This window comes from Microcaecilia unicolor, chromosome 4 (genome assembly GCF_901765095.1).
Source record: "Microcaecilia unicolor chromosome 4, aMicUni1.1, whole genome shotgun sequence".
Lineage (NCBI taxonomy): Eukaryota > Metazoa > Chordata > Amphibia > Gymnophiona > Siphonopidae > Microcaecilia > Microcaecilia unicolor.
The window spans coordinates 122,144,521-122,172,482 of NC_044034.1; the positions used below are offsets into that span (position 1 = coordinate 122,144,521).

A 27,962-nucleotide genomic window follows, 5' to 3' on the forward strand; every position below is an offset into this window, starting at 1 on the left:
AAGGGGAAAATATTTTTTGTTTTTCTGGTGCTATCTGCATGAAAGAGTCAGGTTTTTCAGGGTTTCAGCTGATTTTTTGTCTACATATTTTATTAGTTTATGATCAATCTTAGTGGTTCTTTTGTTGGGCCTAGGGACTTGTGTACTATTTTCAATAATGCCTATAATGCTCCATGGCTGGTAAAATGGGTGTGGATACTGCAGGGATGGAGCCATAGTGACCACACCCTTAAGGTTGACACTGTATGAGTACTGGTACCTTTTTTCCCTTACAAAAAAAAAAAAAAAGCACTGGCCAGAATTAAATTAAATTAAAATAAAATAGTGTTTTAGATTGACAGCTACTGGTAGAGATTTAAGTGGAGTAAATTTCTTTTTTTGCTTGCTTAACTTTTTTCAAGTAAAATTTAGATTCAATGAAACCACTTTTGTAGATTCAGATTTTTTTTTCTCCACTGTCTTTCTGCTTTCCTAATTTGTCTTTCAAGACAAGCCCTGATACCATGCATGTTTCTTTTTTAGATTACCAGGGGGCCCAGGTTTGTGTCACTCTATGCGCAGCTGAGACCTATGTCCCGAATCTGTATGAACAGTAAGATGGATGCTTGGACATTTCCTGTTTCTCTGTCAGCTATGGACATTGCTTGCTGACCAGGACACTTAGCACAGAGCCCATCTGCACTTCATCTGTAGGGCTAAAACCCTGTGTTAAAAAAAAAGCACTCCAAATTCAGCACTAGCCTACATCATAAACCTGACTTTTCCATACTTGGCTATTGTCAGCCCTAATGCAGAGGCTTAGTAGTGCAAGGCCTCATGAGTCATCCAGTCTGACAAAAGCAAACCAATTTGGACAACAACTTTTTGTTGATGTATTGTTATCAGCATGGACGTCATTACAGGGACATTAGGTCGTCATGCTCCAGTACACCTGGCACCAGGACCATATCCTTGAAAGTATTATCAGTTAGTTGGCAAGTGAGCTGTTATCTATCAGAACCTACATATAGGCATATTTTCAAAGCACTTTGGGAGGCTAAGTTCCATAGGTTTCTATGGAACTTTGGGAAGCTAAGTGCTTTGAAAATGAGCTTGATAGTGGCCATCAGCTGGCTCCGAGCCAGTCCACCTGCTGAGTTCCTGAGTCCTTGATATCATCATCATCAGTTCCTGACCTGCCTCCAGATCCAGTGTTCCTGAGTGGTATCATCTGTTAGGTTGAATCATCTCCTTGGTGCTTGTAAGTGCCTGGGGTGTTAGGCATCCTAATAATTCAGGATTAGGGTGTTTGACTGTCCTAGTTTTCCTGACAGGCACTTAAGACACTATCACCATTCTAAGTGATTTGGCATGATTCATTGTCTCTGATTATATTTATTATTTGTTGCCAGTACTATCAAATAAACCACTTTACCTTCCCCCCCCCCCTCTAATAACATCTGAGCCTTGTGTCTATTACTCTCAGTATAAGTATTCATAAGTATAAATGTGAGAGAGTCCTAGAATATGTTGCTTAAATTCCAGGCCGTCCATGAAAATAAAAAATTCCTTATCTGTTTCTGCTTCTCTACTGTTGTACTACACGTAGAGTCTAGCTTCTTAGGTCAACATCTTCGACAGCAATGAAGGACACTTGGAGACACTTGTTGCTAATATGATCCACAAACAGCATGTTATCTAATTCGATGATTGTAGTACTGAGAAGTGGGATAGCAGAAAGGTTGTTCATTATTGTTAACAACCCTCAGGTCCTACCTTGTATTTTGCTTTCTCTAAAGATAAGGATCCAATCATATGCAAACAAAATTGCGTCTCTTAGTTCTCAGGAAAAAGTAGTGGGGGGGGGGGGGGGGGTCAGCTCCAAAATCTAACACATACATTAAGGCAAGGCCATATTTAGATTATAGTTTTTGTATTAACCTTTTTCTGTGCCTTAGTTCTCTATATTCATATACCCTCTCTCATACTTCCATGAAGACCAAAGTAAAAGTAGTATTAATTTCCTTCCCTAGAGTTTTATGTAATTTGACAGATTTCAAGATTTTCACCATTAGTTTTGTTACTACAGTTGGAAAACTGTATAGAATAGAAGGAAAAGTCCTCTGATAGCTCCATTTTGAAATACTCATGATGCTTGCTGGTAGTCTACAGTAATGGTTCTCAAACCTGTCCTTGAGGTCCACCAGTCAGCTGTGTTTTCAGAATATCTGTAATGAATATGCAATTTTGAATATGAATTATGAATGATTTATGAATGTGTTAGTGCAATTTTGTATGAATGTGAATGATGAAAGTATGAGTGAGTAAAGATAAGGGGAGGCACCGATTAATGCTATCGCTTATTAAATGATTCATATGACATTTTGTATTTTAAAGTAGTTACTTTGGTAGAGAATAATGAATATGCATTAGAGATCTGCATATAACGGAGGTGAGGACATGCAAATTTCTCTCATGTATATTCATTACAGATATCCTGAACATCTGACTGTCTTGTGGGGTTCACTAGAACAGGTTTGAGAACCACTGGACTTTACAGCAACCCAATGAGTTCTTCTCCCATGATACTTTGCTTTAGCTCTACACCTTGGACACCACTACTTGAAAGATTTTCCACCTTGGTTTGTGGCTCCCCCCCCTCCCCCCCCCCCCCCCCCACATCGTAAAGCTAAATTTCTCACTACACAATGTGCATTTGACTCAGAGAAGGATGGAGAGAGTGTTCCATGATTCTATCCTGCTTTCCAATTGAAGCTACTTCCATCCAAATACCCACATAAGCAGCACAGTGTGCTACTCACCTATCTGAAGCACGACTGCCAGTCTCATCAAGATCTCTGGAGTTATTAGACCTACAGAAAAATTTATTAAAAAAAAAGCATAAAATACAAATTCATAAGGCAGAGAATTATCCTAAATAGAAATTAGATAATTTATTCAATACTAGTTTTTCCCTATTTATAACAATAGTCTCCAGAGAGTTTCATAATAGCATTTCCACAGCTGAGCAAATACTGCACTTGGAGCAGAGCAGCCATCCAAAGGGCAATTCTATAACTGGGGACCCACATTTAAATGCCAGTTGCACATGTGATTGCACAGAATGCCTGCACTTTCGTGGGTTAAGTACACACTTAGGTGTGCAAAGCAGATCAATGCAATTCTATAAGGAGGTATTCATGCGGGCAGATTATAGGAAGCAACAAAGGAAAAAAACCCACATCGAATTGGAGGACAGAGAAAACCTTACAGAGTCTGTAGGAACAGTCAATCAGTAAAGCAAAATGGATGAGTCTTCCAACCTTTAATCACATATACAATTGATGACTTCTCAAGGATGTAAAGCTCACCAATTATGTGTGATTAAGGGTTGGAAGACTCATCCATTTTGCCTTACTGATTGACTGTTCTTTCCAAATCACAGGAAGGACATGGACAGTGCTGCCACTTACAGAATACTGTTAAGTTATGCATTCCCTCGTCACATTTAGGTTCTCGCGGTGACATCAGGTCTATGGCTGAAGTAAATATGGGTGCCTAGATTTTAGGTGCCCTGATATTAGCTTGTACTAGTATTCCAGAAGAGAATCTGGGCACCCAGATACCATTACAGAATAGGCATCTGTGCAGTATTCAAAGCACCTAAAAGGAGGTATCCACTTATAGAATTTTCCCCCCTATTGGTTAGAGCAGCAGGCTGAGAAGCAAGGAATTCAGGTTTCAAATCCTACTTCTTTCACTTGTGTGCCTTGTGACACTGGCCAGAGCAAAGTAGCAGCATAATGGTTAATGCAACAGGGAAGCAGATTCAATTCCCTCTGCATCTCCTTGTGACCCTGAGCAAGTCACCTAACCCTCCATTGCCCTGGGTACAAAAAAAAAAAAAAAAAAAAAGACTGAGCCCACTAGGGACAGAGAAAATACTTGTATATAATAAATGTTAATCACTTAGGTTGTAGTACAGAAAGGTGGTACTTTGTATGTCCCAAACTCAATTTACCCTTCATTGCTTCAGGCAAAATAATAAGACTACCTAGACAGAAAATAACTTGTATACCTGAACTTGTAAGCCACCTTGTGCTCAAATTTGGAAAATGCTGAAGTCCGAATCCAAATTTATCTGTACCTTCTTCAGTACTCTAAAGCACATGATCTGTTCTATCAAACTAGCAGTGAGTTATTATACCCTACTGCTATACTTCAGGGGTGGCTCAATTAATTATGAGCACAGTGTCTCTGTTCCTGCATATAACAACAGAATGACCTACTTGTAAACTCATGACTTGATAGCGATTCAGTGAAAGAAGTTTCCAGCTTAGCCTGTCACTAGGGGGTTCCTTGGCTAAAACCGATGTTGAGAAGCCTAACGGTACAGAAGCTGCAGCAAAGGTGCAGGGAGAGCGCTACCACTACAGAACTTTCTCCAACCTTCCCGAGTCTGTGAAAGACTACACTTTTGTATTCACGATTCCTGGAACCAAGAGCATGAATGCTTTGTGCAATAAGACGACCCCTGCTACAGAATCCTAGAAGCAAAACACAGATGGAAAAAAAGGAGTAAGGAGTCAAAGAGGAACCTTTCTCCATTCTCTTCCTCTGTAGAGAATTATAAGAAATGTCACTCACAGTTAACACACTGCTGGTGTCTTATGAAATCCTCATGCCTATGGAGAACAGACTTAAGATCTTTCCCCTTTTTTCTTGATTTTGAAGTTAATTGCTCTGGGAAGATAACAGATTTTTATTTCAATGGTAAAGAAACGTCTTGTGTGTTTTCCTGCCTCTCTTTTTTGTTTAAGTGCTATAGAAAACAGTACCAGGGCTTTTTTGAGGGGGTACTTGGGGGGCACTGAGTACTGGCATCTTTTCCATTGTCTGCAAAAACTGACCCATGGTCCTCAAGTTTTAATGAAAGAGCTCAGGCTCTACACAATACCAGCACCTTTTTAGCTAGAAAAAAAGCACTGAACAATACTAACTTTTTTTTTTGGGGGGGGGGGGTGGATTGAGATTCTCCATCTCCCCTGGGAGGCGCAGGGGGGTAATTTTAAAGAAAATTTTCTATATATAGAAGGCCATTTTACACATGGAAAAGTGCTTTTATAGAATAGTGCACCACATACATTCATTAATACCGAGATTCTATATATGGCAACTAAAGTTGCATGCGCAAATCAGAGCGCATAGCCAAATTGCACATGCAGCTTGATTAATAAGCCAAGCAAAACCAATAATTGGCTGCTAACAATTGGTAGTTATGCACACAGTGTTCTATAAGTACATGTGCATAACTCCTATAATGCGTAATTTCCAGGGGTCATGATTAGGGGTGTTTCAGGAGTGTTCCCATGAGTTATGCGCATTTATAGAATATGCCCAATCTGTGCCTAATTTAGGCACTGGTATTTACACTCAATTTCAACAGGCATAAATGCAGGCACCTTAATTAGGCGCTATTCTATAAAGCCAATGTGGCACTGATTTTTAAAAAGGGTTCCGGGATAATCCGGGAAATTACAGACCAGTAAGCCTGATGTCTGTACTGGGCATAATAGTGGAAACTCTTATAAAGTTCACGAAACACATAGACAAACATGGTTTAATGGGATAGAGTCAGCATGGGTTCAGCCAAGGAAGTCTTGCCTCACCAATTTGCTTCATTTCTCTGAAGATGTGAATAAGCATGAGGATCAAGGTGAACCAGTTGATGTAGTGTAGCTAGATTTTCTAAAAGCTTTTGATAAAGTTCCTCATGAAAGACTCCTGAGAGGAGGCAATGTTCTGGTGTGGATTAGGAATTGGTTATTGGACAGAAAGCAGAGGGTAGAGTTAAATGGTCATTTCTCTCAATGGAGGAGGGTGAACAGTGGAGTGCTACAGGGATCATTACTGGGACCGGTGCTATTTAACATTTATAAATGAAATAAAAATCAGAACAAGTGAGCTGATTAAATTTGCGGATGACACAAAACTAAACTATTGGGACATGGTGGAAGAAGAATAACCAGTGGGACACCATCATACCAGGGTACAAATTACATCGTAGTGATAGGGTGGAGAACTGTTGGAGAGGTAGCGTTGTATGTTAAGGAGGGCATTGAATCAAATTGAAAATTCTGCAGGAAACAAAACACATCTTGGAATCCCTATTGATTGAAATTCCATATGTAAAGGGGAAAAGGGTTGTGATTGCTACCGTCCACCTGGCCAGGATGAACAGATGTAGAAATTTTATCAGAAATTTGGGAGCCTAACAACTGGGGAACACAATAATAATGGGTGATTTCATGCTAGGGAGGTTAAATTCCTTGACGAAATCTAGGACTGCTTTATGGAGCAGCTGGTAAAGGAGCCAACAAGAGGAGGAAAAATTCTAGACCTAGTCCTTAGTGGCGCGCATAATCTGGTGCAGGAGGTAATGGTGATTGGGCCGCTTGATAACAGCGATCATAATATGATCAGATTTGATATCGGCTTTGGAGTAAATACACACAGGAAATCCAATACGTTAGCATTTAACTTTTAAACAGGAGACTATGAAAAAATGAGAACAGTGAAAAAAAAACTGCTGCAAATGTCAAAAATTTACATCTGGCATGGATGCTGTTCAAAAATACCATCCTGGAAGCCCAGGCCAAATATATTCCGTATATTAAAAAACAGGAAGACCAAACGACAGCCGGCATGGTTAAAAAATGATGAAGGAAGGTGCAGCGAAGGGCGACTAAAATGATAGCGGGGATGGGACGACTTCCCTATGAAGAAAGACTAAGGAGGCTAGGGCTATACAGCTTGGAGAAGAGACGGCTGAGGGGAGACATGATAGAGGTATTTAAAATAATGAGTGGAGTGGAACAGGTGGATGTGAAGCATCTGTTCACGCTTTCCAAAAATACTAGGACTAAGGGGCATGCGATGAAACTACAGTGTAGTAAATTTAAAACAAATCGGAGAAAAGTTTTCTTCACCCAACGTGTAATTAAACTCTGGAATTCGTTGCCGGAGAAAGTGGTGAAGGCGGTTAGCTTAGCAGAGTTTAAAAAGGGGTTGGACGGTTTCCTAAAGGAGAAGTCCATAAACCGCTACTAAACGGACTTGGAAAAATCCAAAATTCCAGGAATAACATGTATAGAATGTTTGTACGTTTGGGAAGCTTGCCAGGTGCCCTTGGCCTGGATTGGCCGCTGTCGTGGACAGGATGCTGGGCTCGATGGACCCTTGGTCTTTTCCCAGTATGGCAGTATGACGGCTACACAGACCCCGAGACCTGATGAGAGCTGCTATCGTTAAGCTGCCTATGATCCTGCCTGATTGTTCTTGTTTTGTTTTGCTTGTTGTTTCGCTCTGTGTGCGCTGGAGATGACAGCTACACAGATCCGAAAACCTGATAAGAGCTGTTGCCGCTAAGCTGCCTGTGATTCTGCCTGCCTGTTTTGTTTTGTCTTGTTTCGTTTTGTGTGCACTGGAGATGGCGGCTACACAGAACCAGAGACCTGATGAGAACTGCCGCCGCTAGCCTGCCTGCAACCCTGCTTGCTTATTTTGCTTTACTCTGTTTTGTTTTGTCGCTTTTTATGTGCACTGGAGATGACGGTTACATAGAGCAGTGGAAACAGAAAGGTCCCGATAAGAGATGCTGCCACTATAATGTACATTAGCATATTTTTAAACCTGAAAGGGTAATTCTACAAAGGGGAGCCTATTTTAGGTTCCATGAAGGCACCTAACTGAAGCTTATACAGAATGAGGCAAAAAAATGTAACTCCCTAGAGTTTTTTGCCGAAAATTTTATGTACTATTATTATAACCACATTTAATTATCTTAAGCTATGTTGATGTTTAGTGACTTTTGTCATGTTAAAAATGTTCAAACAGTAAAATAATGTCATTCAAACAATACAATTAATGCATCAGAATTTCGCAGTCACTGTGAATGCTCAAAGTGTCCAACCCCCAGCTTTAAACACAGGCTTTTAGTTGCTTTAGGAAGTTCTTAACAGCCTTGTTGCTCGGTCCCTGTGGCAGATCTGCAGCACTTCCTTGCAGCTTTGGGTATAATTTGTGATAGGCCTCCAACATTGCTCCCTGAAAGTCTACATCATAGGCACCCCATATAAGAGGCTTGGGTAGGCTAAGCCTCCCCAGCCCACCACTGCCCCGGCCCGCCCCCCCCCCCCCCCGCTGCACCTTTAAATATTATATTTTTGCTGGAGTTGCGGGCAGCGCCGGCATTGAAGGCATCAGCAGGCTCATCGCGGTTCCAGCAGCCTTCCCTCGCAAGTCGGATGATGGCTCCGCCCTCTTCTGACGTATTTCCTGTTTCTACAAGGGCGGAGCCATCATCCGACTTGTGAGGGAAGGCTGCTGGAACCGCGATGAGCCTGCTGATGCCTTCAATGTTGGCGCTGCCCGCAACTCCAGCAAAAATATAATATTTAAAGGTACGGCGGGGGGGGGGGGCAGGAAGGAAACGAGGGCAGACGGGAGAGGAGAGGAGGGTTGCTGGACATGGGTGGATGGAGGGGAGGGGAGAGGAGAGTTGCTGCACATGATGGATGAAGGGGAGAGGAGAGGGCAGGGGAGAGGAGGGTTGCTGCACATGGTGGAAGAAGGGGCGAGGAGAGGGCAGGGAAGAAGAGGGTTGCTGGACATGGGTGGATGGAGGGAAGGGGACAGGAGGGTTGCTGCACATGGTGGATGAAGGGGAGAGGAGAGGGCAGGGGAGAGGAGGGTTGCGGGACATGGGTGCATGGAGGGGAGGAGACAGGAGGGCTGCTGCACATGGTGGATGAAGGGGAGAGGAGAGGGCGGGGAGAAGAGGGTTGCTGGACATGGGTGGATGGAGGGGAGGGGAGAGGAGAGTTGCTGCACATGGTGGATGAAGGGGCGATGAGAGGGCAGGGGCGAGGAGAGTTGCTGGACATGGGTGGATGGAGGGGAGGGTGGAGTGAGGAAGGAGATGAGATGACGGAAAAGGAAGAGAGTAGAAAAACTGCACATGGATGAAGAAAATAGGCAAAAGCTGGATCCACTGGACAGTCAAGTTTGCGGAGGACCCAGCTTTTACTTACGGATGTAGGACAAGAAATGAAGAAGAAAGGCGGAAAGTAAACAAATAAATGGAAAGGAAGCCCTGGAAACGGAGTTAAGAGGACAGATAGCAGCAGAATCGGATACTGGGCCAGCACAATCAGAAAAACAAAGTCACCAGACAACAAAGGTAGAAAAGATCATTTTATTTTCATTATAGTGTTTGGAATATGTCCACTTTGAGAATTAGGTGTTCAGCATTAAAAGTTTATTTACTTATTTATGACATTTTATCCCACATTAAACATGAATTAGGATGTTTTGTGGCTCTACATGAGAATTGTGATATTATGATCCCTTGTTTCAATATTGTTGACAGTCTGCATTTTCCGTATGGGTGGTATATTGGTGTATTAGGTTCTGCCCTGTGTAATATTTATGGTACAGTAAGGTTCAGAGTGTGTTTTTGCACAAAGTTGTGCATAGTGTTTTGCAGTTGAACGATTGTGGTTAGTATATGCTTTGAGCAACCACTTTATTCTTTGACATATGATACATAACTAATATCTAAATTTAATAAAAGGTATTAATTGTGACATTTATTTTTTTTCTGTGTGTGATCAGACAATTATGGATTTAAGCTCCACCCCTGGCCCCACCCCAAACCCCGCCCCCTTTAGCCTCCCCAAACAGTTGACCCACCGACCGCCTATGGTCTACATCATTGTGATGTCAATATCAGTAAGCTGGAGCCCCATTCCTCCCCCCCCCCCACCCCAAATAATGGTAGTTTTACAATGCAAACATTTTTGAACGTGCAAAAATCACTGGGTGGTCATGCTAAAAATCTTAACTTTGCCATGTTTCAAATTAATCTCATTCAACTTGGCACAAAAACAGATAGTAACAAATAAAGCTGTACAATTTCACATTGAAATTCCAAGCAGTTACTGAAAAAACAGAAAAAAAAAAAACTCTAGTGGGGTTACGTTTTTGTGCCTTACCCTCTACGAAAGAAAGTAGACACCTACTTTCCTTTATAGAATATGACGCGCAAATACGCAGGTATTGTCAATTCATAGAATAGCACGTAGCTAGAATACTGGCATTTTTTGCAAGTATATGCCAGTATTCTGGTCATTTACACACGTCCTTGGCACCTAAATGTTGGTGCCCTCCTTAGAGAATTACCCCCGAAGTGTGTACCTGAAGCAGTCAGGCTGAAACAGCTTGTCCAAGGTCACAAGGATTATCTGCAGGATTTGAATCCTGGCTTCCCTGATTCTTAACCCACTGCTCTTATTAGACTACTCCCTTGCAAAAAAAACTGCTGAGTTTTTATTCTATCAATACCTAAGGTAACTAAAGGCCACCTGTGAAGAAATAGAAACAATAGGACAGACCCTGAGATAGCCAATTACAACAGGAAGCCTCCTGCAATGAATTCTGACCTGCGCGTAGCCAGAAAAGCTGACTAACACTGCAAGGTCCTTCAAGCTACTCAGTCTTGGGTTGTACCCTCTCACCACAAGGTACCCTCTAGTCCTTTTCCATGCCTTCTGTTTCAAGATATTTATACCTTCCACCAGCAAAAGGAGGCTGATCTACACATCTCTTTCCCTTGCTAGTAAATGAATCCCTGCATTACTCCTGAACCTGACTCCTTCTAGCCCTTGATCACACCACCCTCTCAGTCTGTCTGGCAAACAGGCCCACACCCATGCTTAAATCAGCTATGCATGTTCCTTTACAAAACAAGAGCAAATATTTCAAGAGGCTTATGTACCACAGTTAACAATTAACTTAGCTGTTCAAGAATCTAAAGAACGCAGATGAAGCACTAAAGACTTATTCTGTAGTACATACCTCTGGAATTGATACATCTGTGTACGCCTTGGCTGATCTCTCTCTCTCTCCATCTGATCCCGCCATTTTCTTTGCTCCTCTTCCTCCCGATACCTCTGCTGCTCCTCCTCATACTGCCGCCTGCTCTCCCTCTGCTGCTCCTCCTCGTACTGCCGCCTGCTCTCCCTCTGCTGCTCCTCCTCGTACTGCCGCCTGCTCTCCCTCTGCTGCTCCTCCTCGTACTGCCGCCTGCTCTCCCTCTGCTGCTCCTCCTCGTACTGCTGCCTTCTCTCCTCTCTCTCCTTCCTTTCTTTCTCACGTTGAAGTTCTTCCTGCCTTTTCTTCTGTTGCTCCAGTTGAAAAGCCTCTTCCTCTCTATGCCAGTCTTTCTGTTGCTGTGCCCTCTTCTCTTCCTCCTCCTCCCTGCTGGCGCTGATCGGTTTTGGGGGGATTTCATCCCTGCCTGTCCTCCAGCTGGTAGAAGAGGGCACAGGTGCAGGCACGGTACTCGATTTCTGTAGTATATATTCCTGCAGAAAAGAAAACCTGATTTTAAAATTCCTGGGCATTTTGTTTCAAGTATGTCCAAGTTTTAGACACAAGTTGGAATTCTTTTACTAAGGCATCTAGTTTTTCATGGAAATTTATGTCAAATGCAAGCTAGCTCCACAATACAAAATCCAGAATTATGCCACAGGTTTTTTTGTTGTTGTTGGTACAGACCCTGGGTTACAACATTATACTTAAAACAATGGTTTCATTTTCATTTTGTTTAGCCAAGCATACACAACAGATGTAAGATCAACACATTTCCCCCTTACTGAAAGGGACTCAGAGTTTTTACAGGCTCTGCAATGTAATTTAACACATAAGAAAAAGTTCATAATAATCTCCTGATACCCCCCTTCCTTGGAGGGCAGTATTTGTGCCGGGGCTCGGGGAAGATTGTCCAAGCATTGGGAAGTTGGGGTAACGATACGAGGGCCGCTTGATAACAGTGATCATAATATGATCGGTTTTGATATTGGCATTGAAGGAAGTGAAACTAGGAAATCAAGTACGCTAGCGTTTAACTATAGAAAAGGTGATTACGACAAAATGAGAAAAATGGTGAAAAAAAGACTGAAAGGAGCAGCTCGCAGAGTAAAAAACTTGCATCAGGCGTGGATGCTGTTTAAAAACACCATCCTGGAGGTTCAGGACAAATATATTCCACGTATTAGAAAAAAGGGAAAAAAGACTAAACGTCAGCCGGCGTGGCTAAACAGTAAGATAAAGGAAATCATTAGAGCCAAAAAACAATCCTTCAGAAAGTGGAGAAGAGAACCAACTGAAAGTAACAGGATAGATCATAAGGAATGCCAAGCCAAATGCAAAGCGGAGATAAGGAGGGCAAAAAAGGACTTTGAGAAGAAATTAGCGTTGGAAGCAAAAATACATAGTAAAAATTTTTTTAGATACATTAAAAGCAGGAAACCGGCCAAAGAGTCGGTTGGGCCGCTGGACGAAAATGGTGTTAAAGGGGCGATCAAGGAGGACAAAGCCGTAGCGGAGAAATTAAATGAATTCTTTGCTTCGGTCTTCACCGAGGAGGATTTGGGGGGGGACACCGGTGCCGGAAAGAATATTTGAAGCGGGGGAGTCGGAGAAACTAAACAAATTCTCTGTAACCTTGGAGGATGTAATGGGTCAGTTCAGCAAGCTGAAGAGTAGTAAATCACCGGGACCTGATGGTATTGTTAATATATGGCCTAGCTTTGGATCTACCACTGGAATAGTGAGGGCCAAGGCTATGAAGCCTAAGATAACTAAAGTACTGACTAGGCCAAATATCTGTAAAAAGCAGGTCTGAACCATGAGTTCTGACACAAACTGGTACAGCTGTCACTTTAAATCAGATGAACAAAATGGAGTCTATGAGTTTTGTATAAAAGGCAACAGAGGTTATACAGGGTTATACAGAGTTCTTAAGATGGTGTGAAAAGTATGTGAAAACTATTGCAACAGGGAACAGGTGTCTCAGAAATGAGATGTGAAAAAAAGAACTTGTTCCCAAAACATACTGATAAGCCCGCGTGGGAACGTATCATCTCAGAAATTGAGAGCTAGGTTTCCCACCATTGACTTCTATGGAGAGGTTGTGTATAAAAGAGGGGACAATCTGCCATAGCTTTGGTGTCTGCCCCAACGCTTATCTCAGACGGCGAAGCTCTGTCCGATTGTACCAAGAATCTGTCTGCTGAATGTACCTGATTAAAGTCTGATGTCTGTATTTGTACCAACTTGAAGACTTGTCTTTGGGTAAGAAATAAAATGTATCTATCTATTTAAACCTATCTCTGTCTTTATTCTATCTTCTCTTTACCTTACATTTAGTTTACAAGGCAGATCACATACACTCAGTTTCTGGAGAAACTTAGACAGAATTTTAATGAGCATTATCTGGGAACATAAATGGCACAGAGTATACCTAGATCCAGGAAGACAGAAAGCAGTAGTTATGGGAATTAGAATTCTATTACAGCCCCTAATGCAAACCCAGAGCAGACCTCCTTGTGATTGGGTGACAATGGAGGTTGGAGAAACCATGCAGAACCTGTTATGTAAAATAGGTATCTTTAGTCCCCCGTGTTATCTGGAGTCAGAAAGAGGTCCAAGAGGGGGAAATTAAAACAGTGGTGACCAGCCGTATGCTGACCGTTCACTCTATCCTTCTTTCTCTTGTTTTTTTGAACGCAAGAGGGGATACTTATATCGTTGTGCGTTCAAATGTTCTATGTCATCTGTCCATCTCTTTTTAAATTTTAATTGTTTTTTATAATCTTCTCTTTTGTTCCATATACTTTACCATTGTTATTTGATCATGTCTTTGTCTTTGTAATAATTACCAATCTGTCTTGCACATTATGCAAGCCAGAAGTGTAGATATATTATGCAAATCCCAATTCCTAGTATTAAGAGGGTTGAAGTTGAAGCTCTGACCCCTACCAATCAGGAGATATAATTTCATATATACTATTGTTGTTTATGTAAATTGGCTTTTCATTATTGAACCCTTCTGGTTTCCCTTTTGCTTTTGCACTTAATTAGCACTGTTTTCTCCATGTTTACATTGTCTTTCATGTCTATTCAATTCACCCTGACTATGCCCACTAAGATATAGCAATATATCATTCAGGCATACAGTTATTTGCTTATTCCTTTGCCAGCCTCTGGCTCTTGATGGACTGATTATGATGGTGTATGCCTAGAATAAAGATCTATCCAGGCCCAAATGATGTTAGATCCCCCAAGGTTGTAGCAATAATCTTTACACCTTGCAAACTGCTGGACCACAAGTCTTGGGTCCATGTGAAAAATATACGGGTTTACTCAACCGCAGAACCAGATGTTACAAGCCTAACCATCTCAAGACCGGCAACTTCCTTCAGCAAGCCAGCCTGAAAACCCAGCCCTGTTAGATCTCCTTCCAGATTCTTCAACGCTTCCACCGCCTCAACCATGAACTGATACTTAATTTGAGAACTACTGTTGCTGTTTATGGACATTATAGATTCATATTTTGTTTTATTTTAGTTTTAGCAGTAATCCTGTCTAGAAAAGGTTTTATTTTATTTTCCTATTATTTCCTTTATTGTTCTAATTGTTTTTCTAAGAGTTTCCCCGTTATTTCTGTATGTAACTCAAATTGAAGTTGATATTGCTCAGATACAAGAGTTATGCAATTGTTTAACTCTGGTGTAGGCTTACTTACGTTACATGTCTTTCTGTAGGTTTGACTAAGCTCCAAGTGGGGTAATGGATATATAAATTGCTTCCCATACTTCCAGGTCATTATGCATATGTCAAGATCCATGCATGACCTTTGTTACCATTTTTGCTGTATGAGGCAACCTCATACTTGCTATCCACTTATTAGTGCTCATGATTGAATGCCAATGATGAGTAATAATAAGATCCAAGAATTCCGACCTGTTTAAGGATTCTGAATACCTACAACCTTAAACAGCAATCTGAATACTAACCATATATTTGTTGAGCCACCATAACAATGCTTAATCAAAACCACTATTTCTTCTCAAGACCACTGAGAAAGATACATTAGATTATCTCCCCATGTACTATGCAACAGATACAATAGAAATCATAGAAAAAAACCTGAAAGTATTAGTATGATCCACCTGAAATTGCTATTACCCGTATACATATACTTCGTGAGATTTTGTAGATGAACTCATGGTTTTGTCCCATTTACGCCTCAAGAGGGGTAATATCAAGATTAAGGCCAAAGGGGTTGAGTAATATAAAGGGAATTCCATATGCCCAGAAATATACCACCTACGAATGAAGTTTTCTGTCTGGCATAATATCTACTAGCAATCCAAATTGTACCAGTTGACCTTAAGACTCAGATAATTTTATGGCCTCATAGAATACCTTCTGGAATGGATGGTACCACGGTATGTTAACCCTGGTGTCACCCTATGGGATAGGGTGAAGAGGGGAATGTTAATATATGGCCTAGCTTTGGATCTACCACTGGAATAGTGAGGGCCAAGGCTATGAAGCCTAAGATAACTAAAGTACTGACTAGGCCAAATATCTGTAAAAAGCAGGTCTGAACCATGAGTTCTGACACAAACTGGTACAGCTGTCACTTTAAATCAGATGAACAAAATGGAGTCTATGAGTTTTGTATAAAAGGCAACAGAGGTTATACAGGGTTATACAGAGTTCTTAAGATGGTGTGAAAAGTATGTGAAAACTATTGCAACAGGGAACAGGTGTCTCAGAAATGAGATGTGAAAAAAAGAACTTGTTCCCAAAACATACTGATAAGCCCGCGTGGGAACGTATCATCTCAGAAATTGAGAGCTAGGTTTCCCACCATTGACTTCTATGGAGAGGTTGTGTATAAAAGAGGGGACAATCTGCCATAGCTTTGGTGTCTGCCCCAACGCTTATCTCAGACGGCGAAGCTCTGTCCGATTGTACCAAGAATCTGTCTGCTGAATGTACCTGATTAAAGTCTGATGTCTGTATTTGTACCAACTTGAAGACTTGTCTTTGGGTAAGAAATAAAATGTATCTATCTATTTAAACCTATCTCTGTCTTTATTCTATCTTCTCTTTACCTTACATTTAGTTTACAAGGCAGATCACATACACTCAGTTTCTGGAGAAACTTAGACAGAATTTTAATGAGCATTATCTGGGAACATAAATGGCACAGAGTATACCTAGATCCAGGAAGACAGAAAGCAGTAGTTATGGGAATTAGAATTCTATTACAGCCCCTAATGCAAACCCAGAGCAGACCTCCTTGTGATTGGGTGACAATGGAGGTTGGAGAAACCATGCAGAACCTGTTATGTAAAATAGGTATCTTTAGTCCCCCGTGTTATCTGGAGTCAGAAAGAGGTCCAAGAGGGGGAAATTAAAACAGTATTCATCCCAGAGTATTAATAGAACTAAAAAATGAACTTGCGGAGCTACTGTTAGAAATATGCAATCTGTCCCTAAAATCGAGTGTAGTACCGGAAGACTGGAGGGTAGCCAATGTTACTCCGATTTTTAAGAAGGGTTCCAGAGGAGATCCGGGAAATTATAGACCGGTGAGTCTGACGTCGGTGCCGGGCAAGATGGTGGAGGCTATTATTAAGAATAAAATTGCAGAGCATATACAAAAACATGGACTGATGAGACAAAGTCAGCACGGATTTAGTGAAGGGAAGTCTTGCCTCACCAATCTAATGCATTTTTTTGAGGGGGTAAGCAAACATGTGGACAATGGGGAGCCGGTTGATATTGTATATCTGGATTTTCAGAAGGCGTTTGACAAAGTGCCGCACGAAAGACTCCTGAAGAAATTGCAGAGCCATGGAATCGGAGGTAGGGTATTATTATGGATTAAGAACTGGTTGAAAGATAGGAAGCAGAGAGTAGGATTGCGTGGCCAGTATTCTCAGTGGAGGAGGGTAGTTAGTGGGGTCCCGCAGGGGTCTGTGCTGGGTCCGTTGCTTTTTAATGTATTTATAAATGACCTAGAGATGGGAATAACTAGTGAGGTAATTAAATTCGCCGATGACACAAAATTATTCAGGGTCGTCAAGTCGCAGGAGGAATGTGAACGATTACAGGAGGACCTTGCGAGACTGGGAGAATGGGCGTGCAAGTGGCAGATGAAGTTCAATGTTGACAAGTGCAAAGTGATGCATGTGGGTAAGAGGAACCCGAATTATAGCTACGTCTTGCAAGGTTCCGCGTTAGGAGTTACGGATCAAGAAAGGGATCTGGGTGTCGTCGTCGATGATACGCTGAAACCTTCTGCTCAGTGTGCTGCTGCGGCTAGGAAAGCGAATAGAATGTTGGGTGTTATTAGGAAGGGTATGGAGTCCAGGTGTGCGGATGTTATAATGCCGTTGTATCGCTCCATGGTGCGACCGCACCTGGAGTATTGTGTTCAGTACTGGTCTCCGTATCTCAAAAAAGATATAGTAGAATTGGAAAAGGTACAGCGAAGGGCGACGAAAATGATAGTGGGGATGGGACGACTTTCCTATGAAGAGAGGCTGAGAAGGCTAGGGCTTTTCAGCTTGGAGAAGAGACGGCTGAGGGGAGATATGATAGAAGTGTATAAAATAATGAGTGGAATGGATCGGGTGGATGTGAAGCGACTGTTCACGCTATCCAAAAATACTAGGACTAGAGGGCATGAGTTGAAGCTACAGTGTGGTAAATTTAAAACGAATCTGAGAAAATTTTTCTTCACCCAACGTGTAATTAGACTCTGGAATTCGTTGCCGGAGAACGTGGTACGGGCAGTTAGCTTGACGGAGTTTAAAAAGGGGTTAGATAGATTCCTAAAGGACAAGTCCATAGACCGCTATTAAATGGACTTGGAAAAATTCCGCATTTTTAGGTATAACTTGTCTGGAATGTTTTTACGTTTGGGGAGCGTGCCAGGTGCCCTTGACCTGGATTGGCCACTGTCGGTGACAGGATGCTGGGCTAGATGGACCTTTGGTCTTTCCCAGTATGGCACTACTTATGTACTTATGTACTTATGTCTATAGGATAGAGAAAGGCCTGGGGCTTAGGAGAAGGAAAACAGTCTATGGTGTGGAGCTCAAACGATTTCACAATTATTCCCTGGAGGTAAAGAAAACAAGAGATTTATGTGAAGGCGTGGGTCAGCTAAGGACAAGGCTAGCACTGTGTGAAAAAAAAGCAGAAGAGGTTAGGAGTAGAGGAATAGCCTAATGGTTAGTGTGGTGGGCTGAGAATCTGGGGAACTGTTTCAATTCCCACTGCAGCTCCTTGCAACTCTAGGCAAGTCACTTAACCTTCTACTGCTCCAGGTGCAAAAAAAACAAACTTAGATTGTGAGCCCACTAGGGACACAGAAAGTACCTGTATATAATAAATATGAAGTGCATTGATTGTACCACAGAAAGGCGGTATATCAAATCTCATTACCCTTACTGGAGATTCAGGCTGTCACCTGAACCTAGCTAGAGGAGGCTCTGGGTTCCCTCTCACAAGATCCGCGCCCACTATGATCATCTAGTATTACTTTTGTTTTTCCTTTCCATGAGATCCATGCAATTGCAATATATCAAGGACATTTATGATGGCTTTTTACTGTTAATTTTGTCATCCCAAGAATTCATCAGTAAATCAAATTTGCTTTTCCACAATCAAACCAGCGTTCACTTTGATTTTATTTTGGGGGTGGGGGGCAGGGGGTGACTTTTCTGATCAGTATTTGCTGTTGTAAAACCCAAGTTAAAGACCTGAAAGACTGTCCCCCTGGCCATCAATAAGCCTTAGAGTAACAAGGTACAGTATAGCTTCAATTGCACCCTTCCATTAAAAAAAAAAAAATAAAACAAAACAGCCACACACCCCCAGAGTTACACATACATCCAATCATGTCTTCATGTTGTTTATACAGAATTTATCCCTAACTACCGGAGCAAGGCCTGGACTTCCCTCAAAGTAATATGACCATGGTCAAATGAGTGAAACACGCTTATCTGTGATCTGCTCATTTCCCCTACTGAGATTGAGGCCTCAGAAAGCTGTGGGATAAAATATAAAAGTTCTACCTGATCCGCATTGTGAGAACTCTCTTTGTTGACTTCTTCTTGAGCTCGCTGCCACTCTTCTTGCAGTTTTTCTTGTTCATGTCTGTATTTTTCCTAGTGATTAAACACATATCTTCAGAACAGATATTACTGACATGATGACCAGAAGGTATTATTCATGGGAGAATGCTTTTTAATAGGATGATCTCAGAATTGTCCTCTGTATCATATTCCAATTACAGCTTTAAGCTGAGAACATATAAAATGACTACAAAGTCTAACTGTCCAGAAGACATCAAAGCATTATTTGAAGGACTCACTCCACAGTCAGTTTATGCTGCCATGTGCATGCTATTACAGCCATAATAAATCATGGTCAGCTACTTAACTAACTTTCAACTGGAATAAGATCTTATTTAAAAACTTTATCCTGCACTATCTTGCTATTCTAAAATGAAAAACAAAGACCAGTGTTTTCTGCACACATATTCTCCTAGATTATGTGATAGAAGTATAGAGAGCAGCATGGGTATGTTGGAGTTTTAAAAGTTCAATTTCTTTTCATTCCTCCCCCCTCCCCCCCAGCTTAATCAAAATCAGCTCCTATTAGCCTGCATTCAGAACTTAGATAGAAAGCTCTTCAAATGTATTAGGTTTCATACTAAACTCCAGCTTTGAATCTGGAACCTCAGATAAATCACACAAGCAAAGACAACTTCGTGCACTACATTCATTTTTTTTCCAGACCATTTTTACTTAGTTGTTCAGTCAATGATATTGTCTCAGTTCAACTACTGTAATTTTCTATATTCGCAAATTTCTTCTAAATTCAAAGCATCAATTATTGCAGAATATCACAGTGATATTGATCTATAGATTACAAAAGTTCAATAGGGTTACTCTGCTGTTAATTCAACTACACTGGCTACCTATAAAAGCCAGAACTGAATTCAAAACTGCCTGCTTGGTGTTCAAATTCCTAAATGGATTATGTTCTCCATCTGTTACATATCTTTTATCCTACCCAGTTGTTAGACATTCTTCGCGTTTTCATTCTTCCCCAATTCTAAGTTATCCTTAAGTTATTCTTCCACCAAACATACAATTTATGTTCAAACAATTTTATTGTTTCCATAAAAAGCACAACTTAGAACAGCAACTGAAAAGCAACCAGCAGTGTAAATGACAAATTAAACAGTGCTAATGAAACAATGAACCCACCCTCCCATAAATAACCTAAACATCCACTACCCCTCAATTCCACAGAATATGCACCTTCAACACCCACGGGTCCAGGTTCTTGTAATCTTCCAAGCAAGACCAAACATATGATTTAAAGGGTTGTTAGATGGCTCTTGTTTTTACTATGTAATACATTTATAACCCGCCTATCCAAACATCTAGGTGAGGTACAATAAAACACTCATAAAAAACACAAATACAAAATCTCAAAGGTAAACTCCAAAAACTCAAGATCCATCTATCAACTGAACGCCCTGGAAAACAACCAAGTTTTCAACAATTTCTTAAACTGGGGAGCAGATACCAGTTGGTGCATAGCCAATGGCACAAGTTCCACAAACAAGGGCCAGCAACAATGAAAAAAAAAATCGGCTGCAAAGTTCCTCCAAAAGCACCCGATGAAATGACAGAACAACCAGTAAATTCTGATTTTGAGTCCATAACACCCAAGAGGGAGTACAAGACTGCAAGCTGTGCACACTAAGGCCACAGGGGCAACATTTTGACACACCTGGAACACCAACAGCAAAAGTTTAAACTCAATACGCTGCGCCTCAGGCAGCCAATACAACAACTTCAACTGTGGAGTAATATGCTCCTCGCTACACAAACCCAAAAGAACCCGCGCAGCAGAGCTACCAACGACTGAACCAACAAAAAAAGCTCTTTCGTTTGAGAAGGTGCCTGCACAATCCAGTTATCAAAAAAGAACGCTTGGCCAAAACAACTGCCCACTTATATAACTCAAAACACTCCAAATACTCTGCCTGCGTAAAAGCATCAGGGCAACTTCTCCAAACATGTTCTTTCCTCCGCAAAGTGCATTTTTGTTCATGCAATTCGTGTGTATACGAAGTGTGACAAAGCCTCTGCCTAACTTCACAAACCCGTAAAGGTGCAACCTGATCCAAAGCACACTCCAAAATATCATGCCACGCAATCATCATCTCACCAATGGACAAACTTGCCCAAGACTTAAACTCACAGAGTGCAGGAAGTAAAACCGTACATAGATCCTGCAACTCAAACAATGATCACTTACATAATACAGCCGCTTTTGAAATAGATACTTCTACATCATGCAGTGACAACATAAGTGATAACAACTTATGGTCAGACCAAGGCACTGCGGAAACCACAACACTGCTTTCTAATCTATACCTACTCTCCTCGTAAACAAAAAGCAAATCCAATATTTGCCCACCAACATGAGTTAGCACAGACACTACCTGACTCCAACCCAAGCACACCATCAAACAAATAAAATCCTGCACAACCAAATCCATACATACCATATCGACATGCAAATTAAAATCACCTAAAACAACAGTATTCTCAACCACAAATCCAGGTGTGCTGGGGGCCTCAATAAAAAAAAAAAAAAAAAAAAGAGACCGATTTCAAAAACAAAAATTCTACTGAAGAATTCATAATAAAACTATCACATAAACGTAACCTCACAGACTTTTTAAAAATCATCAACAGCCCCTCCCCCCCCCCCCCCCCCCCCCCGGGGACAAGAAATAGGAACTTATGAAGGAGGAGATAGCCGAGACAAAATAGGGTCCGAATCCACCAACAGACTCTGTTACACACAAAACATCAAACTGAAGATCAATCAATAAATCATGCACAATTTGAGTCTTATCCTGCACAGGCCATGCATTAATCAAAGCAGTACACAAATCCTGCCCACCCCCACCACACACACCTAAAAAACCTAGGACATCCCTATTTTGATTAAATTGCAGCCAACCAAATAAATTTGTATGAAAAAAAGAGAAAGACCTGTTTCATAAGTATTTCAAGTAATAAATAGAAATAAATCAAAACAGAGAAAAGAAAACATGATGATACCTTTTTTAATTGGACTAACAATACATCTTTTGATTAGCTTTTGAAGCTTCTTCAGATCAGAAATAAGCAAATGTTGACAAATATCAAAATATAAAGTAAAACACAGAGGTATTCCAATGACAGTATCACAGGAAAAGGGAGGGGTAGTTTAGGTGAGAAACAGGGAGAGCTGGGTGGATGAGAGACAAGAGATGTATGACAGATAAAGAGTGGTAAAGCAGTAGAATTTTATGGTTTATAGTGGGATAGAAAGCCCAGATCTTTGTTAAGTCCTGGCTAGTGGGTGTCAAAATATTTTATCATTTTGACTTCAAAGGTCTTACGTTCCTGGACTGTCTTAAAATTTCCAGGTAGTGTTCTTACCGTAAGATCACTGATGCAATGTTCTGGTTTTGTAAAGTGTTGTCCCAGAGAGGTGGCATCCTGGTTGGCACTAGAGTGTTTAATATTGTGTCTGTATAAGTTGAGTCATGTATTTAGCATCTAGCTTGTTTCTCCAATATAGCACCCTTCTTCACACTTTTTATATTGAATGATGTATATCACACTGGAGGATGAGCATGTGAATGATCCCCTTATTCTGAATGTTTTTCCCATGTGACTGACTGTAGGATCCTGTGAAATGTGTTGGCACAGTTTGCAGCTGGGAATATTGCAGGGGCATGTGCCATTCTCTTCATTTTGAGCTTCTATTGGGAGTTTGTTTTTCACCTTGCTTTTTCAAAATGTTATCTTTTAACAAATGAAAAAAATATTGTAAAGATTCTTAACTGTATGTTAATATTTTTTGTAACCCATTTTGAATCCAATGTGATATAAACGGGATCTAAGTGTCTGAATAGAACTGCCTGGGGCTTTTGTCTTCCCATTTTTAATTCTCCCCATCCTCTCAAGTAGCTCAACCATCACAACACTATTTAACACTGGTGCACAGGTTACATACTGAATCTGGCCGCTAGATACAGTATTGCTGTTATATGACTGACTGTTGGGACACCCTCTCCGGTAAAGCTGTGACTGCTGCATCAAGAACATATGGACCTTTTGTTTATTGCCAAGGCCAACATTTTCCCAGAGCCTGTAAGGGACTTTTGGACTTCCACTGCTTATGATGATGGACACCTACTTTGCTCTGTTGGCTGTCTTCTTTTCTTCAGGATTGATGGTGGACAATATAGAACACATGAATTCAGGGTTATGACATGAGGATACTAGGAGGCATATTTTCAAAGCACTTTGGGAGGCTACGTTCCATAGGTTTCTATGGAACTTTGGGAGGCTAAGTGCTTTGAAAATGAGCCTCTAGGTGTACCACCAGGGCTTAGTTTGTGGACAAAAAGGAAGTCGAACTGTGGAGCTGAGGGAGTGGCAGGAAGGTGAGCTAGGGGCAGGAGTAACTGAAAAAGATGAGCTAGATTAGGGAGCGGGGGTGACTCACACCTTCCTCTCCTCTTTCCTGCAAAATGCATGGAAAGGAGAGGCTGGCACAGAACACCTCTGCTACCCTTGTTTCTAAAATGTATCTGTGAAACTGTGTTCTAGGTCATTCTCCCAGAAATTAAGCCCTGTTTACCACAACAGGATGGGGAGCAGCTTGACAAACAATGAATTTGAATCGGTGTCAAAAAATTGCTGACTACTGAAGAAAACCCCCTTCTGTTCTGTTTTCTTTTCTGCAGGAACATCCTAATGTGGTTGTTCACTCCAAGGAGTAGCATAACGGCTAGAGGAGCAGGCTGAGAACCAGGGAAGCCTGCTTTAAATCCAACTGTGGCTATTTGTGATCTTGGGCAAATCGTATAGCTTTCCATTGCCTCATGTACAAACTTAGATTGTGAGCCCTTGGGGGACAGAAATACTTACTGTACCTAAATCCCCCCCCCCCCCTCGAACTACAACTGCTAATAAAAAAAAAGCATAAGCTAAACCCAAAATACCTTCCCTTCCATTATCACCAGTTGATATTGAGACTTCATGACTCCTATAACTTGTCAACCTGTAGGAAATGCTCCCAGTGAATGTGAGAATACATCTCCATACAGCAATGTAACACTTCTTTACCCCTTGTGAAAGTGAGAATACGATGGGGTATTAAAGAATGACATGGGGACAAAGTTTGTCCCTGGCCCCATCTCATCCCCATAAGCCTCAAACAGTTATGTAGTACAACACCAGAGATACAGAAAGAGATGTATTTACTCCTATACTGTGCAAAATATAGAGATAGCACTTGCCAGGGATGATGTTAGGGGAGTGCGATTAGGGCAACTGCCCTTGGCCCCTGACCAGAGAGAGCCTTAAGCCTGCTGGAAGTGGGCTCCGTGTGCGGTCCCCTCTCAAATTTCTGCCCTGGGCCCCAACCATGTCTTAACACCAGCTCTGGCAGGATGTACATTTCAAATCTGACATACTGTAATCACAAAATAGAAAATACAATTTTTCTACCTTTTGTTGTCTGGTCATTTTTCAAATCATGTTGGTCTCAGGCTCTAGTTTCTGCTTACATCTGTCTTCTCTTAACTCACTCACTAGGGTCTCCTGTCCATTTGACATTTCTCCCTTCCCTTCAGCACTCCCCCCGCCCCCCCCCCCCCCCCCCCCCCCACTTCCTCCTCCCATTCCATCCTTCTTCCCCGCAGGTCTGGAATCTTTCTACCCGCTGCTTGTAGCTTACATTTTCCTGCGGCCCGGTAGCAATTCACACATGCTGGCTCTGTGGCATTCACAGTGTTTTGCTCTATAGACACCCCGGACACTGAGCCCATAGTAAGGCTTTCACTGTTTTCGTGCACCAGAGATACACTTTGTTAGCCTGATATCGGGCTTGGAGTTATACTTGCAAGCCAAGGCAGATGGCCGTGCCTACCGAAACCCGGCCCATGTTGGGTCCCACTGGTGCTTTTTTAATAAAGATTCGAAGGCCTCATCCCCACAGCTAATCATCCTTTGTTTCATCCTCTACTCCTATTTGACTGTGTTTACGCATGTAGAGGCTCTGCTCCTGCTCTTCTGGTTTTGCCATAAACATGAATGCAAATGATTTGTGCACGCTAGAAAATTGTAATGCATGTACAATGTGCACATTAAAAATGAACATTTAAGACAAGACACACGCACACATTTGGGAAAGATTCTGAAGAATCTGAAAATGAACTGAAACGTTTGGCTTTATAAATTCCTAATATTTTATTATCCTGTTGCATGCTGTTTCTATTAATATACTGTAAAGTGCTTTGAGCCTCGGTTTCTGCTAATAAAGTAGATATAAACATACAGTACATATTAAACTACTGGTACTATGAACCAAAATTACTTGCAACTGAGAGGCTGATGGTGTTGATCAGTCATATAGTGATGATGTGGCTAACATCTGTAGATCCTCCATAACAGTTAACACCCTTTTTTTTTTTTGTTACATTTGTACCCCGCGCTTTCCCACTCATGGCAGGCTCAATGCAGCTTACATGGGGCAATGGAGGTTTAAGTGACTTGCCCAGAGTCACAAGGAGCTGCCTGTGCCAGGAATCGAATTCAGTTCCTCAGTTCCCCAGGACCAAAGTCCACCACCCTAACCACTAGGCCACTCCTCCACTCCACTCCACTTCTGTATTTAAGAGGAAGTTGTTTCAGGGGCAAATGATTTACTGTCCTGAAATAGTTCACGAACAACCTGAGACTGCCTAGCAATGAGATCTAAAATGTCACTCTCTTCAGATATTTATCTGCTACATTTCTCCTTCGAAAACTTTTACTACACATTGCGAACTCAGTGCAAACTTTGTGGCACTTCTTTGAAATGTATCCTCTAACATAACCCAACTTTTTTCTGAGGTTTGCAGAAGTGCTAGTTTTTACCTTTCTTTTAGCAATTTAACTTGAAGCTCTTTTGCATATTTTTTTTGGCAATGCTTTATCTGCTGCTGATCTGTGTCGAAACACTGTATCAGATTAACCTGTTTGTAAACAGAGCATAATCTATCAGCCAAAAAATTAAATGAAATCTGGTGTTTGCATTTATAGAGTGACAGACCAAGAAGCAGATACCAGGCCCGGGAATCAAATCCAGAGCCCATCATGCTGGTATGTTTTCAGTTCGGTTTTCAGAATCATGATTTATTAAAAATACCTTCTACCTGACTGTTTATGATATCATCTATGTTATATATATATTACTAATTGTATTTGTACTCTGAAATGACATAAGTCATGACGGAAAATTGTAAGCCACATTGAGCCTGCAAATAGGTGGGAAAATGTGGGATACAAATGAAATAAATAAATAAAATAAATAAATAAATATAGGGCTCATTTTTACACTTACATAGTAATCTATGGAACTTTGTAAATAAGTTCTTTGACAATACACCTCTATATATGGCAGGAAGCATGTAGGGGTGTGATTACAACCAGAGTGTGTGAAAAGACACGTAGGAGGCCCTAACACTCACATCAGACAGGGTTTAGAAAGTGTCAGTGCACCAAAACTGCTCTATTAGGCCTAACTACACATCTTCTCCATTATCAAGCTGCCAAGGAAAATGCAATCTTGATTTCTCTAGATCTAATAGTAGCCTTCCATCTAGTAGATCATGGCCTCCTTCTTTCCCGGTTATATATTGTAGGCATTTGGGGTTTGGCCCTAGAGTGGCTGCATTCCTATCTTACCAATAAATCATACATAGTCAAGATAAACACAGATTGCTTCTCAACCTATACTATGCCTTGTGGAGAACTACTGGGATCTGTATTGGAACCATTTTTATTTAATGTTTTTCTGGCTCTTATTAGCCTCTATTGAACAGCTAGGCCTCAGTTTTTGCATATGTGGATGATGTTCAAATTTTAACTTTGATAGGTCTTGGGGATGCCAAATCCCTTGCTCTTTTGCATCAGAAACTAGATTAGCTCTCTCACTGGATAACCTCCCATAGCCTCAAGTTGAATCTAGATAAATGTACTAATATTTTCTTTAGCCCTAGAGCAGCTAATCTTCTACCTCAATCCCTGTGAATGGTGGGGGTGCATGCTGCTGATAGATGGTAGGGTACAAGTGTTGGACGTGATTATGGATAACTCACTGTCTTCCAGCCATTACATCACACAGATTGTAAAAAGTAATTTCATTAAACTGAAGCTCTACTCGGTTCGACGTTTATTCACTGGTTTAACTCTCTAGAGTATTTGTGCATGCTTTAGTTATTTCCACATTAGATTACTGCAATGCTCTTTTGTGTGGTGTGACTCAGCAACAATTACAGCACCTGCAATTGGTGCAGAACGCGGCTTTACGCCTACTTATAGGAATCGGACGCACTGAGTATGTAACTCCCTACTTACAGGAATATCAAATGACATATACATTGCTAATGTTAACATTTAAGGATCTCTTCTCTGGATGCCCACTTTTTCTAGTTTTTTTGTTGCCCTATTCCTCCTCACCAACACTTTGTTCCTCTCAGAGCTGGTTGTTCCAGGTGCCCCTTGCTCACCGTCACTTGCAAACTAAATTTCTTTCTAATCGTGGAGGAACAAGACCCCACTTTATAGAACTCTTCCTCTAGACCTTTGCTTGATTTAATCCTTGATGACCAAGACTAAATACAAAACTCCTGTTTCATCAAGCATTTGGGATCTAGGTGCCTGACTGCTGTTTGGTGGGGAGAGGATGGTTCAATATGCCAGAGTACTGGTCTTAGCTTTTCTTTTATTATTGTAGTTCCTTTCCCTTTTTTTTTTTTATATTATGGAACTGTAAACCACTCTGATAGTATACTGCTCAAGAAAAAAAAAAAACAAGTGTAAAATAAACTTGGAGACGCAGCAAAATAAAATACCATCAATCCACACAAGGCAAATAGTAAATATGGTTTATTACACACCTGGGAGTGGTTTATTTAA

The 27,962-nt window shown here is 41.2% G+C and overlaps 1 protein-coding gene across 4 annotated transcripts in view; it reads right to left on the reverse strand.

Annotated features, from left to right (window-relative positions):
• LMO7 (LIM domain 7) overlaps nt 1-27,962 on the reverse strand; it is a 398,841-nt gene that overhangs the window by 25,723 nt on the left and 345,156 nt on the right. For all 4 annotated transcript variants that reach the window (XM_030200597.1, XM_030200599.1, XM_030200598.1 and 1 more), the window contains 3 exons: nt 18,987-19,079; nt 10,897-11,405; nt 2,802-2,852 (listed from right to left, as the gene is read on the reverse strand). In XM_030200597.1, the coding sequence (XP_030056457.1) occupies nt 2,802-2,852; nt 10,897-11,405; nt 18,987-19,079 (653 nt within the window). The remainder of the gene's footprint in view (nt 1-2,801; nt 2,853-10,896; nt 11,406-18,986; nt 19,080-27,962) is intronic.